The following is a 15,698-nucleotide window of genomic DNA, read 5'->3' on the forward strand; positions in this document are numbered from 1 at the left end:
TCATGTTCTCTATGTATATAAATCTCCCCACTGTATTTTCCACTGAATGCATCCGATGAAGTGAGCTGTAGCTCACGAAAGCTTATGCTCAAATAAATTTATTAGTCTCTAAGGTGCCACAAGTACTCCTTTTCTTTTTATGTAGTTGTACTGTATTTCTTGACTTCATTTGATTATTATTAGCATTTGCATTAAATAAATAAGTTCTACAAGTGTCTTAGGACGAGCAGTCATGGATACTGCTCTTTATTTTGAGAGGGTGCTTGTCCATTGGGAAATGGCCACAAAGCTGAAACTAGCTTTACCCAACTGTAGACTTCTATCTCCTCAGTGTTGGCCTTGAGTATTAAAATTGTGTGATTCTACAGTGCTCCTCTAAGGGGACCTCATTCAACAGTCACAGCTCTGACAGCAGGAGGTGCATATAGTTTTCATCCAGATCCAGCTGTCCTCATAAACACATGTGCAAGAAAGACAAACATTGTCATGGATCTCCAAAGGTCCTCAAGACAGGAACTCCTTTCTTTGTGATGTTTACTAGTCATGCCATTAGAATACGGTAACTGCTCACTTAACATTGTAGATATATTCCTGAAAAATGCGACTTTAAGCAAATCCAATTTCATCACAAGAATTAATGTAAATAGGAGGTTAGGTTTCAGGGAAATTTTTTTTTTGCCAGACAAAAGGCATTATATACATTTTAAACAATTTTAAACTAGCAATTTAATACAGGTACAAGTTTTAAACAATTTTAAAGAAACAATTTAATACTACAATCATCATTGCTGAGTATGACGCTCAGTTGAGGTAGTGGAGTCAGAGAGTGGATTGTCCGGCTGCTCCTCGTGCTGTTCTTGCAAGCACATGCACAGACTTTGCCAGGGGCGAGGGGCTCAACCCTCAGCTCGTCCACTCCACCCCTTCTGCCAAACCCCACCCTTAACCCGCCTCTTTTACTCCACCTCCTCCCCCTTTACTCCGCATGCCACATCCTTGCTCCTCCCCTGCTCCTCCAGCCCACGGCAATCAGCTGGTTTGTGGCGTTCAGGAGGCTGGGGCGAGGAGCGACGCGGCAAGCTGCATCCTCACTCCTCCCCCCAGCCTCCTGAACACCGCAAGACAGCTGATTGCCGCAGGCAAGAGGAGCAGAAGGAAGGCATTGATTTGCAGGGTCTGCCGGCAGGCGTGGGGGGGGCAGAGAGGAGTTATGGGGGGGCTGCCAGCCTTGGACAACGCAGGAGGCCAAACGACATTACAGGGGAGCACTGCACAACTTTAAATGAGCATTGTCTGTAATGGAGCAGGGACGTAACATCAAAACAATGTTAAGTGAGAGGATGTTAAGTGTGGAGTTTCTGTAGGTGCTTCCCCTGACAGGACTCCTAAGCTCCTTGGGAGCCAGGACTCTGCTTCTGTACTGTTTTAAGATCTGTTGGCCAAGGCACTTTCTTTTTTCTCTCAAAACTGCCAACTTTTAAAATTTGATACTCCAGAGTTTGTGTGTGTAACATTTCAGATCTTGGCATCAAATGACTTCTTTTTTTTAAATTGGTATTTATAATGTAATAGAAAGAGTCATGACAAGCAATGCTCAGAATATGTTGTACTTTTTAATTTTTTTAACTAACCTATACATACTATTTTGTTTAGTTATCCACCCAATGATTGAAGCATTTAAATAATCATTTGTAAGACAACATTATCCCCAAAACACTACAAACCCAGCCCTGAAATTTCAAAAAGATGCTATTTTAACTCCTTTAAGCTCCAAAGCTACTGAGCATACTTACTTGTAACTTTCCAGAAAATCAAATCTACCCCCTAAATGTTAGGGGTGAAATTTTAATTTGTTTTCATAACTAACCCATGGATTTAAACAACAGTAACTGAAAAACTTCAATGTAATTCAAATGATGGAATCATCAGTTATACTTCCATAATGTGTCTGTGCCTCAATGATCCAGAATAGACATATCTTAACACATTTAAAAACTTTGTTAAAAACAATTCATACTGAACCGATTCATCATACTCACTCTATATATGTAATCCAGTAAGGGAGCTTTGGAGGAATGTTGATCTTCCAGAACAGTAGATACTGGCTCTAGTAAGGTTTTCATTGGTAGTGCCATGCACCAATCCAACAAGCAAAGTAATAATGAAACTATAAACTAAACAGAAACATGCAAATGAACACATAAGCAATACTCATCAAATTCATCAAAATGTTTAAATGTTAGCTTAATATTTTAAAATAAGATTTAGGAATAAATTTCCTTTCATATGTAGTTCAAGCAGCAAAAACCAATGACGGAGTTTGTGTTTTATGCCACATACCTTTTTATCTGTTTCTACAGAGGAGTATTCAGCACTTGGCAAAAGAAATGCAATGGTGGCCACAAGAATCTGCACAAAAACCAAACCCACAGGCAAACAAAATTACAAAAAGACATTTTGTATCTTTAATAAACACAAGGCCTGAACCATTGACCTTTAATAGGCTTTGGATGAAGACTATAAAGAGCGGTTAGCAGCCATTTTTGAAAATAGCATCTGAAACAAACTGAGAGTTCCACATTGTTAGCAGATTCCAGAAATAAATTAGAGCAAATTGGAAAAAAATCACACTGGCTCCAGCAAACTAAAGCAAAGAACTCTCCTAATAATGATTGCAGAAGGAAGCAAAGACAGAGTTCTAAGATTGTAATTTATGATAAGCAACAATTCTTTCAATTGTGAAAAATAGCATAAGTTGGACATTCTGTTAACTTTGAAGCTTCTTCAATTCTATGAACAATCAACACAGAACATCAGATGTGTTATTTTCAATTCCCATACACAAGTATTTGAAGAGATAAGACATACTTCAGTAATTTTCCTGGATAGAGAGGATTCATACTTCTGAAGCTTTTCCCAATAAGAAACTAGCAGTTGAAGAACATCACAGGCTATCTGAGCTACCAGTTTATTAGAAAACTGTAAGAGAAAAAATAAAATTAAACAAAGAAAGAGCATGCCAGAAAAAAATATTCACATATAACAAACAGTAATGTCAGAGTTTCTACTATTTCAAATAGTACTATAGCCATAAAAACTACATTAAAGGAAAATGAAGGTTACTTGCAACTGGAGTTCTTCGAGATGGCTCTGCATATTCACATTTATGGGTTTTGCACTGCCCAGTGGTGCTTAACAAGAGAACCTTCTCCAAGCTGTGCCTATTAAAGTGCTCATGTACCCCCTCCTAGCCCACTCCCTAGTGCCACCGAATGTTCTGAAGGTGAGACTATATAAGGGGGAGTGCCCTCTACCAACTCAGTTCCTTTCACCAATCCCGAGGGAAGAGAACGAAAATAATTTTGAAAAAAAGTGGAAGGTGCGTGGGAAGTGTGAATATGCAGAGCCCTCTTGACCTCCAGTTACAAGTAATCAACCTTCATTTCTTTTTTCGAATGGCTCTGCATATTGCCACATATGGGTAGTTTGATAAGCAGTACTGAAAATAACCTGGAGGAGGGAACAGAGTCCAAAATAAATTGAGACCATGCTGATGTGCAAAGCTCTCTTCTGAAAAGTCCAGGGACCCTGAACTATAGGATGACTCAGATGTTGCCCTACCCCAACCACTGTTTGACACATCTCAAGTTACCTTCAATGAAAGTGAAGGGGGATTGAACTGGACACCCTGAAAACGTTTTCTCTGACTGACCATCACATCAATAATTTCAGAATGTTTTGAGGCATGCTGACTAACATCTGGAGACTGTCCAGATTTGGTCTGTAGACCTGAGACAGCCAAAGCTGCATTGACCTCATTGTGAGTTGTGCAAACGGAGTCACATATGTAGTAACTGCCATAAGACCCACAAAGGTGGTTACTTTCTGTTTTTGACATATTTGAATGTATAAAACATATTGAGCTATTTTTGAAAATCTGTCCTCTGATAAAAAGGTTTTCCCTGCTACCAAATCCAATATGGAGCCTATGAATAAAATTTTCTGAATTGGACAGGGATTTGACTTTTTGACATTCAGGAGAAATTCCAGTTCTGAAAAAAAGCAATGGGGCTTAATAAATCATCACAAAAAGCCTTTAACAGACAATCATCAGAATAGGGCAAAAAAAAAAAATACCCTGCTTTCTCAATTGACCCTCTACGACAGAGAAGCACTTTGTAAGAACTCTTGGTGCTGTAGACAGGTCAAACAACAGCCCTTTATACTGGAAATGGTGTCCCAGCACCACAAAATTAAGGTACTTTCGATGACTGTGTCAAACAGAGATATGAAAATGTGTCTTTTGAAACAAGAGTCACAAACCCAATCCATAATTGAAAGCAAAGGGATTCTGGAAGCCAGAGTTAACATATGAAACCAAAACTTCAGAATATACTCGTTATACTTCTTAAATCTAAAATAGAATGACCCCCCCACCTCATCATTTGTCGGCACCAGAAAGTACCTTGAATAAAACCCCTGATCTTGCAAGTGCTCTGATACCTCATTAACAGCCCCCATGGGAAGAAATTTCTGTATGTCTGAAAGTAGACTAGCCTTGTGAGAAGGTTCTCTAAAAAGAGAAGGGCACGGGAAATTGAAAGGGGTCGTTTAGGTGTAATAAGCCTGCATCTGATGATAAAATGGGCTAGCACATCTTCAAACACAGGAAGGGAAGGGTCCTCGCTGATTGGTTCTAGACTTTCAATCCTCATATCAAATTTCAGGGCTAATGTGCGACGAAGATGTCAGAAAGGTCGCAGATTGCTTAGAGTTGGGCCTCAATTTAAAAGACCTTTTCTTATGCTGGCTCTGGAAATACATAGCCTGCTGGTGCTGTTGTAGATGTCTTTGATTTGATAAGAAATAAGCTGAAGATAACTGTGGATAATACTGTCTCTGACAATGGAAATAAAAAAAATAGAAGGTCTCTGTGGCAGGGTGGTCACCCCACCATGCCTTGAAGGGCTTAAAACAGCCCTAAGAGAGGGCTGTAGCCAGAGGAAAGCTAGGCTGATTGGGGGAAGTAGCCACAGGTGGGGCCAAGTCCCAATCAGGCCACAGCTGGCCCTATAAGGGGGCTGTTAGCCAGGAGCTGAGATACACACTCTATCTACATGGAGAGAGGAGAACCTGGCTGCTGGGGAAGCTGAGGAGGGTACCCAGGGCAAAGCAATGCTGGGGAAGGGCAGAGAGCTGGGGAGCTCCAGCCTAGCAGAGCCCCAGGCTGCAGGCCGAAGTAAAGGCCCATGAAAGGGTCCTAAGGCTGCAGAGGAGCAGCCCAGACCTAGACAGAGGCAGCTTGTCTGACCCCCCTGCCAATGATGAGTGGTACAGGCTGCTGTCTGCCCTAGGGAGCGGGGGCTAGACGATGACTGACAGTAGCCACTGAGGCAAGGCAGGGATAAGGGATTCGGGGTTCCCCTGGGTGGGGAGACCCAGACTGTGGGGGGTACTGCCAGGGGGCAGAACCCTAGTCTAGAAGGGCACCGGGGTCCGGGAGGGGCACGGGGTGAGCGGCAGGTGAGACACCAAACAGCAGAGGGCACTCCTGGCTGAAAAGAGCTAATTCCCTGTATAACCAGCAGGAGGTGCCGCAGCAGTGAGTCATCGCCCAGTGGCAGTCTCCTAGTAGAAGTAATAAAGCACAAAGATCTCATCTTCTTCAGCTTCTCCAGCAACTCATCTGTCTTTTCACAGAAAAGACCATCTCCTCTGAAGGGGAAATCCTCCACTTTAATTATAGTATGATGAGTCAGAGAAGAGGAAAGAAGCCAAACATGTCTCTTCTAAGTAACTGCAGAAGTCTGTGATCCAGCAGAAGAATCTGAAGGATCAAATGAAGTCTTGAGAGAGTGCTTTGCTACATTTTGACCCTCCATTAGGATTGCATTGACCAATCTCTTTTTGTCATTTGGGAAATCCTGCACAAACAGTGCCTTCTTTTCCCACAGGTGAAACTGCTATCGAGCTATAACAGGTTGGTAATTTGCCACCCTATTACCAAGACAGGAACAAGAGAACATTGTTCTCCCTAGGGAAACAATCTTTTTCCCTTCTCTTCCAACAGGGGTCCAAACCTCAATTTATTACTGCAGCAGTCACCACCAGTGTAGTAGGTACAAAGTGTGAATACAAATATGAAAACCCCTGTGCTGATATAATTTCTCTGCTTTCTTGGAAATAGGTTGGCAAGAGGCAGGAGTGGACCAAGCAGCCTTAGCAGGCTGCAGCAAACTGTCAAGGATTGGTAACAACATCCTATTCTTGGAGGTAGCCCCAAAAACGTAAACACCAGGTAGGATGTCTCCTGCACAGGCACTAAATCATAGAATATCAGGGTTGGAAGGGACCTCAGGAGATCATCTAGTCCAAGCCGCTGCTCCAAGCAGGATCAATCGCCAATTTTTGCCCCAGATCCCTAAATGGCCCCTCAAGGATTGAACTTACAACCCTGGGTTTAGCAGGCCAATGCTCAAACTACTGAGCCAATATTTGTATGAAGCTTTCAAGTTTCTGTTTTTTGACCAATATATTTCTACACACATAATGAAATTTCAAACACATATGTTTATGAAAATTAAAGGCACATGCTAACAAAGATGATCACACTGATTATTTCAAAAATGCTCACTAGTTGAATAAAAATGAGTGAATTATTTGAAGATTAAAAATAGAAGTTATTTCTTCCACTTCTTCCTTAGATGGCTGAGCTTTACCTATAAGATTTTGAAAAATTATTAATATTTACTAAATTAAAATATGTACTCTTTTAAAAGAGCTGCAAGTTCATTCTGTTCTCTATAAGCCAAAAGAAAATATAACTTTCCAATAACTGCACCTAAGTTTGATACAATGAATAACCGTCACTCCCTTGCATCAACCAAATTACCAATCATTTGATATGACAGAAAAGTAATTTAACATCATCTCTAGGCAAGTGTCTCCTACCTCTCAACAAAATTTTCAAATGAATGCCTTGTCTTAGACAGTATTTGTACAGCTGCAGGAACTTACCACCCCGTAACAAAACTCTATTCCTTTGCCACTAGGTGTCTTCAATACAGCTGAAGAGGCAGTATCCAGAAAGCAACTTTACCACACAAAAATAAGATAATCTTTACATGATTCTTTCATTCCCCCTGCTAATACATTAAAGTAAAACTGTTTCATTCATTCCATCTCAACTGATATTAAAGACAGCATCAAGCAACCTGTGACAGAGTGGTAGGAAACTGTGGCTGATCCGGCACTTTGGTCATTGGTACTTCAATTAGATGCTCTAGAGTTCTTTGAAAAATCGGTGCCTGTGCTAACAGTGATATTTTAGATAATCATTGAGTGAAAGACAAGCCAGGTTCACCAAGTCTGTGGAGCACCAGAGAACATGTGGAAGATCCTGAAGAAAATTTCAATCGAGCAAAAAAATAAATTCAATGAGCAGTTCCATGGTCAGCAAATTCCTGATAATGCCCTGAACATTCAAAAAACAAGCTTGCAGACAGATAATGTTGTAAGCATAAAGAACCAAATAATCAGAATACACAACTTGGACACATCTTGATCCTAAGTCAGAAAAGTATTTAAGCACATGCTTAACTTTAAACATATGCTTGATGAATATTTCAAATATCTAGAATATCTTGTTCATACAAATGTTCCCTTTGTTAATCACACAAACACAATTCATACTAATACCTTTAGTGTTACACCTATAACATTTATTGCATCCCTCACTTGAGGATGGTTTGTGCACTGTACTAGTTCTTCACATATCCAAACTCCAAGGCAGCAAACAGCTATACACCTTTTAAAAAGAAAGGGAAACAATGACTCAGTTATAAGCTTAAAAAGAATATCCTCCTTCCTTAATATTTCTCACTTTCTGAAAAATATATTTTGGAAGATTTCATAATGATTTCTCAATGACACAGTACAGATCTTTTTTACTGACATAAGATTTTATGGCTAATTACAGAAAGCTACAGAATCAAATAGAGAGTTTGACATTGACATTGTCAGTCAACCTGGGATAAATTTTAAAACAGTGTTCAGGCTGTCTGTACCCTGAGGGTGTGATTTTTTTTTTAAGTACTCAGAAGTGGCCTGACTCTGCTCCCCACTGAAATAAACAGGAATAACTTTAAAGGAAGCAGAATTAGAGAATGATGAGCACTTCTAAAAACCCACCCTAAGTTTCCCTTTCAGCCAAGGAGAAGAGGAGAAAGGGCCCATCAAGCCACATCTCTCTTTCCTACGTCTTGGCACAACCAATGATTTTTGGAACAGGGAAGAAAGAAAGATGGCTCCTTAATCATTCAGGGATGATTCTTGCAAGCAACAAAGCTGCTAGCAAAACCTCTAATGACTGTGGGTGGGTAGGAAAATTCCCTTCCTGACAAAAAGCCCTGATAGATTTTCTATTATTTTATAAATGACAGATGGTGTAATAAAGGTGCAGCACAAACATAAGCGTTGATAACAGACTGGGCTCTGTTTTCTGTCCCCATCCATATAACCCGGGTCAGTTTTGTTACAAAAGGCTATACTCCTGTCACAAGGCAGGACTTCAATGGCTACTGCATCTTCCCATTAAAAAAATAATCAACTGTAAATAAAACAACATCATCAGCCAAAAACATCAACAACAAATTAATGCAAGAGTAAAAGAAAGAAAATAAACCCAAATCCAAACAAACCAACCAATATTTAGGATGGAGGTCAGGCTAGACAACCATAAGCCCCTCCAACAGATGGGAGAACTATTCTAGTTCTTAGCAATCATTTGTTAACTACTGTCTCTGAACCTTTTTTCAGACCACATGGCCACTTCTTCTCTGTTAATTTAACTTTAGCTGTCTATTCAGTACTCAAAAGCATTCTTCTGCAATAGCCCATACAACCATGAGGTGTCTCCACCTCCTGGAGCCTGTGCTTGCTGCTCCTGGTATTTTTCATCATCAGTGACTGAGTGGGCATTCTTTACATCCATGAGGTCACAAGCATGATCAGTAGCATTCTAAATGTTCTCGAGAGACAGACACACCACATGCTTGGTTTTGTTTGAATGTCTTCTGTTCCTCCTGTAAGAATGGACTTCATGGGTCACTAAGAAGTAACATCTTGGTGAGGAAGGTATTGCTCTTACTTCAACAAGTTGACAGCCACTTTATGTTTGAAACTTTACAGTCACTCTGATTTACAATAGAGAGAACTTTTTGGCATTCTTGTTGCAGCCTTCCTCTAGTTCTAAGGCTTGGCTACACTTGCGAGTTACAGCACAATAAAGGAGCCTCGGGCACACTAGCTCACTACCCGTCCACACTGGCAAGGCACGTAGAGCGCTCTGATTCTGCAGCTACAGCACTGTTGGTACTCCACCTCGATGAGGGGAATAACGTTTCCTGTGCCCCTGCTGGAGAGCCATGGCGCCAGTGTGGACACCCTCGTCCTATAGTGCGCTCTGATCAGCCTCCAGAAGTGTCCCACAATGCCTGTGCTAGCCACTCTGGTCATCAATTTGAACTCTACTGCTCTGCCCTCAGGTGACCAATCTTTAAAATTCTCTGGGAATTTTGAAAATCCCCCGCCTGTTTGCTCGTTCAGGCGTGGAATGCTCTCAGCGAATCTTTCCAGGTGACCATGCCTCCACACACCAGGCGATCCCCAGTATGGAGCAATGGCAAGGTGCTGGACCTCATCAGTGTTTGGGGGAAGGAAGCTGTCCAGTCCCAGGTGCGCTCCAACCGTAGGAATTACGATACCTTCACGCAGATAGCAAGAGACATGATGGAAAGGGGCCATGACTGGGATGCACTGCAGTGCAGGGTTAAAGTGAAGGAGCTGCGGAATGCCTACCGCAAAGCCCGTGAGGCAAACAGCCACTCCGGTGCTGCCCCTGTGACCTGCCGTTTCTACAAAGAGCCGGATGCGATACTTGGGCCAGACCCCACCTCCACTCCGAGTACCACCATGAACACTTCAGAGCCCAGTTCAACGAGGAGGAGGAGCAGAGCAAGAGTGCTGAGGCGGAGGAAGACATCCCAGAATCCCCAGACGCATATAGCCAGGAACTGTTCTCAAGCCAGGAGGAAGGTGGCCAGTCACGGTGGTGGGTGCTTGGGGAAGGACAAACACCAGAGGAGGTTCCCGGTAAGTGGCTTTTATTTTGGGAAGGAAGTTATTTGGTGCAAGCTCTTGGTGGGGGGAAGGGTTAGGGCTGCATGCATGCCTAGATGCGGAATAGGGTGTTGATGTGCTCTCTCACATCGTGGTAATCGGCCTCAGTGATCTCTTCAAAGGTTTCATCCAGAATTTGGGCAATGCGTTTGCGCAGGTTTCTCAGGAGAGCCACTGTGTTCCTTGTCCCAGTACGGCTAACTTGTCCATGCCACTGTGCCATGAGGGGCAGGGGGACCATTGCTGCACACTGGCAAGCTGCATATGGGCCAGTGCGGAATTCACATTGCAGTAGAAGACCCTCCCTTGCTTCCCTGGTCACCCTCAGCAGCGAGATATCTTCCAGGACAAACTTCTGTGGAAAATGTGGGGACAGTGTTCAGTGTAGGGGTCCCCTGCCGCTGTTGGCTCTCCCCAAGGCACAGAAACCCAGAGGACAATACAGCCGTGAAACAATCAGTCACACTTGACCCTGTGCTTACTCACCATTTTGGGGCTCCTGTGCATTATGTGCGCTCGCTTTGGGATGGGCAAATTATGCTATTGTGTAGACTGTGCTTGCCCTTAAGTACGGGGGAATCATTGCTCTGTCTGGTGTGAACAATGCTGCCTCTGTTAAGTGTTGCATTTTGCTTTTACAGATGCAACCTTGAGATCTCAGCTGTCTGTGTTATCACCAGCCGAAAGACTCCAAAGAATCAAAAAGAGGTCACGTGGAAGCAAGGAAGACACGTGGCATGAAGTAATGCAGCATTCAAGTAATGAAAATCAAAAAGTGCAGGACTGGCAGGACAGTGAAAGGAGGATCTGCCAGCAAAATGAGGAGCACCGGAACGCAGTGCTCCGACAGCAAAGCACGGATCAGCTGATAAGCATAATGGAGCACCAAGCAGACACAATCCAGGTGCTCATAGCCATGCAGGCAGAATACTACCGTGCCAAACCCCCCCCCCCGCAGCCCTTGTCCCAAAACTCTTTCCCTTGTGCCCCCATGTCACCTCCAACCCACTTTCCCCAACATCCAGGTTCTCACCCGCCACCAGTTGCCTCCAACACCTGTAGCTTCACCACCCAGCCCTGAAAACTACGACCCTTACCCTCTGCACTCAACCCCCATTACCATGCGGTATAGCCATCCTGAAGTGCAGCACTCATTGCACAGCACTCCAGACAGGAAGGCTGAGTATGATAACAGGACGTATGCAAATCTGTGATTGTACCATTCATCACCCCACCCCCTTGCCCTTTCTATTTCCCAAGCAGTTGCGTTTTCAGTAAATGAATTTTCTTTTCAATAAATGGATTTTTTGTTTTTGAAAACATTCTTTATTATTGCATAAAGTAAAAGATACCTTAGACCAGGAAAGAAACAGGCTCTGCAAATCAGCGTAGCAAACACAGATTCCTACTAACATTGGAACCACTTCACTTCACGCCCGTGCAGGGCACCAGACATTACTGGTGGCTTTCAGCCTCAGATTGCTCCCTCAAGGCACATCCCTAATCCTTGCAGCCTTGCACGGGCCCCTCTAATAGCCCTGCTCTCTGGCTGTTCATATTCAGCCTCCAAGTGTTGAACCTCCAAGTTCCATGCCTGAGTGAATTGTTCACCCTTCCCTTCACAAACGTTATGGAGGGTACAGCACAAGGATATAACCGCGAGGATGCTGTCATTGGCCAGGTCCAGCTTCCCATACAGAGCGCGCCAGCAGTCCTTTAAATGGCCAAAAGCACACTCCACAGTCATTCTGCACCGGCTCAGCCTGTTGTTGAACCGCTCCTTGCTGCTGTCAAGGCTCCCTGTGTAGGGTTTCATGAGCCACGGCATTAAAGGGTAAGCGGGGTCTCCAAGGATCACAATGGGCATTCCCCTACGGTGATCATCTGGTCTGGGAAAAAAGTCTTGGCTTGCAGCTTCCTGAACAGGCCAGTGTTCCGAAAGATGCATGCGTCATGCACCTTTCCAGGCCAGCCTGCGTTAATGTCAATGAAACACCCACGGTGATCCACAAGCGCCTGGAGAACCATAGAGAAATACCCCTTCCAATTAACATACTCTGAGGCTAGGTGGGCTGGTGCCAGAATTAGAATGTGTGTGCCATCTATCACCCCTCCACAGTTAGGGAAACCATTTGTGCAAAGCCATCCACAATGTCCTGCACATTACCCAGAGTCATGGTTCTTCAGAGCAGGATGTAATTAATGGCCCTGCAAACTTGACTTCCATCAACACGACTTCCCCACTCCAAACTGGTTAGTGACCAATCGGTAGCTGTCTGGTGTTGCCAGCTTCCAGATTGCAATAGCCACCCGCTTCTCCAATGTCAGGGCAGCTCTCAATCTCACAGATACTAAGGTCAGAAGGGACCATTATTATCACCTACTTCAACCTCCTGCACAACGCAGACCACAGAATCTCACCCACCCAATCCTGCAAAAAACCTCTCACCTATGTCTGAGCTATTGAAGTCCTCAAATTGTTGTTCAAAGACTTCAAGGAGCAGAGAATCCTCCAGCAAGTGACCCGTGCCCCATGCTACAGAGGAAGGCGAAAAACCTCCAGGGACTCTTCCAGTCTGCCCTGGAGGAAAATTCCTTCCTGACCCCAAATCTGGCGATCAGCTAAACCCTGAGCATATGGGCAAGATTCATCAGCCAGATACTACAGAAAATTCCTTCCTGGGTAACTCAGATCCCATCTCATCTAACATCCCATCAGAGGCCATTAGGTCTATTTACCATGAATATTTAAAGATCAATTAATTATCAAAATCATGCTATCCCATCATACCATCTCCTCCATAAACTTATTGAGTTTAATCTTAAAGCCAGATAGATCTTTTGCCCCCACTTGGAAGGCTATTCCAAAACTTCACTCCTCTGATGGTTAGAAACCTTCGTCTAATTTCAAGTCTACACTTCCCAATGACCAGTTTATATCCATTTGTTCTTGTGTCCACATTGGTACTGAGCTTAAATAATTCCTCTCCCTCTCCTGTATTTATCCATCCGATATATTTAGAGAGAGCAATCATATCTCCCCTCAACCTTCTTTTAGTTAGGCTAAACAAGCCAAGCTCCTTGAGTCTCCTTTCATAAGACAAGTTTTCCATTCCTCGCATCATCCTAGTAGCCCTTCTCTGTACCTGTTCCAGTTTGAATTTATCCTTCTTAAACATGGGAGACCAGAACTGCACACAGTATTCCAGGTGAGGTCTCACCAGTGCCTTGTATAACGGTACTTAAACCTCATGTCCTTGTGCCACAGGGTGGGAGCGAGTTCCTTACACAGTCCCATGAAAGTGGCTTTTCTCATCCGAAAGCTCTGCAGCCACTGTTTGTCATCTCAGACTTGCATGACGATGTGATCCCACCACTCAATGCTCGTTTCCCGAGCCCAAAAGCGGTGTTCCACAGTGGTGAGCATGTCTGTGAATGCTACAAGCAAATTCGTGTCATATGCATTACTCAAGTCGATATCATCATTGGATCCCTCACTGTCACTTTGGATCACAAGAAATAACTTGACTGCCAAACATGATGTACTGGTGAGACTCGTCAGCATACTCCTCAGCAGCTCGGGCTCCATTCCCGCAGACCGAAAGGGAAGACAGAGCGCACAGTACAAAAAATGTTGAAAGATGGCGCCAAATGTGGACAGAAGCACAGGGATTGCTGGGATGTGAACTGATGCATCATGGGGCGTTGGGACAGGACCCAGAATGCCCCGCATCCCCCACCCCCTTTCCACAAGCCACAGCACCAGAATGGGAAGAGGTGCTCTATGGCATAGCTGCCCATAATGCACCGCTCCCAATGCCACTGCAAGTGCCGCAGATGTGGCCACGCCAGTGTGCTTGTTCCTGTCAGTGTGGACAGATTGCAGCACTTTCCCTACTGCACTCTCCAAAGGCGGTTTTAACTCAAAGTGCTCTACATTTGCAAGTGTAGCCATGCCCCTAGCCTCTTGAAATATAGCTCTTCTGTAGCTACCCCAGGATTAACTGTCTTTGGTTCAAGAAACTTATTAGGTGCGGTGAGACTTTTATCCACAACTTTCTAAACTGGTGACCCTCCTAAAGTATTATGAGTTGTGTTGCGCTATTTTAACATTGCTAAGTATTGAACCTTTGAGTTGGCTTGGAGTTATGTTTTATTTTTAAAATCAAGTTGTTTGCTATTTTTCCCAACTTTCCTGCCAACCCATCTGACTGTGCAAGAGTAACCTTTGGAAGCTCTTAGGAATATATAAACCACTGTCTACAAAACTGATCCATGAACTTCCTGGTTGGGGAAAGCCATCAAAGAACAAATGTTCTCACTAATAATGGAAATATTCCTCCAGTAAAGAATCCTCCAATAAAACCCTAGTAATACATTAACCAAATAAACATTTCCTAGATGAGACACATACACTTCTCTTTCACAATATTATATAATGAATATAGATCTATTTATATCATGTCATATGACTCACCCATTCAAAAAAATCAACTCCTAAAAGGACATCTTCATCAATGGAAAACATCTTTTTATTCATCTTGGTGACTAAGCCTCCCCTTCAGATAAGCAACCCTGCCAACTTACCTGAAAAAAGCTCGTTCTTGAAAAACCCAACATTGAGTGAGAAAGACCTTTCCAACTCTCACCCTATGTTCAGCCTTGCTTTCTTAGGAAAAATCATCAAGGATGTAATGTGTTCATGCTTGCAAGATTGGGCCCTTGTGATTACAAAAATTATTTGTAAAAAAACCTGTATATTGCATTAAAATATATTAGGTCTGATCGTGCTGCCACTGAAGTCCAGGATAAAACTCCCATTGACTTCAGTGGCAAAAAACAGTACCCACAGGATTTTTTTTTAAACTTTCTTTGTCTGGTATCACAGTCTTGATTGTTTAAATGTAAAGTTTAGTGTTTCTTTTAATTTAGAATCCTTAAAAGAACCTTCTCCCAAAACAGATGGCAAGCTCTTGTTTATAGCTATGATCTAACTCCATGTATTTTCTGACTTTTAATTATATGTTGCACGTAACTAATAGCATGTTAAAAATATGCAGATTTTGAATACCTAGAAATAGATCTGATGGATTCAAATGCCTCCTTCAAAACTGTATGCAATATTGCTGTAGCCATGTTGGTCCCAGGATATTAGAGAGACAAAGTGGGTGAGGTAACATCTTTTGTTGGATCAACTTCTGTTGGTGAGAGAGACAAGCTTTCAAGCTTACACAGAGCTCTTCTTCAGGGTTGGGAAAGGTATTCAGTGTCACAGCTAAACAGAAGGTGGCACTGATTATTTAGCATAAGTAGTTAGCACATATTTCAAATGGACCATTCAAGGTGAAGTGGCCCATGAACACCCTTCCATTCATAGGGGGGAAAGAAAGCAGCTAACACCACCACTCTCAAAAAGAAAAGGAGTACTTGTGGCACCTTAGAGACTAACGAATTGATTTGAGCATAAGCTTTCATGAGCTACAGCTCACTTCATCGCATCCGATGAAGTGAGCTGTAGC

General features: G+C 43.1%; 1 protein-coding gene across 5 annotated transcripts in view; it reads right to left on the bottom strand.

Annotated features, from left to right (window-relative positions):
• RALGAPA2 (Ral GTPase activating protein catalytic subunit alpha 2) overlaps positions 1 to 15,698 on the bottom strand; it is a 298,342-nt gene that overhangs the window by 137,845 nt on the left and 144,799 nt on the right. For all 5 annotated transcript variants that reach the window (XM_038398015.2, XM_038398014.2, XM_043512164.1 and 2 more), the window contains 4 exons: positions 7,699 to 7,807; positions 2,869 to 2,979; positions 2,341 to 2,409; positions 2,040 to 2,174 (listed from right to left, as the gene is read on the bottom strand). In XM_038398015.2, the coding sequence (XP_038253943.1) occupies positions 2,040 to 2,174; positions 2,341 to 2,409; positions 2,869 to 2,979; positions 7,699 to 7,807 (424 nt within the window). The remainder of the gene's footprint in view (positions 1 to 2,039; positions 2,175 to 2,340; positions 2,410 to 2,868; positions 2,980 to 7,698; positions 7,808 to 15,698) is intronic.

This window comes from Dermochelys coriacea, chromosome 3 (assembly GCF_009764565.3).
Source record: "Dermochelys coriacea isolate rDerCor1 chromosome 3, rDerCor1.pri.v4, whole genome shotgun sequence".
Lineage (NCBI taxonomy): Eukaryota > Metazoa > Chordata > Testudines > Dermochelyidae > Dermochelys > Dermochelys coriacea.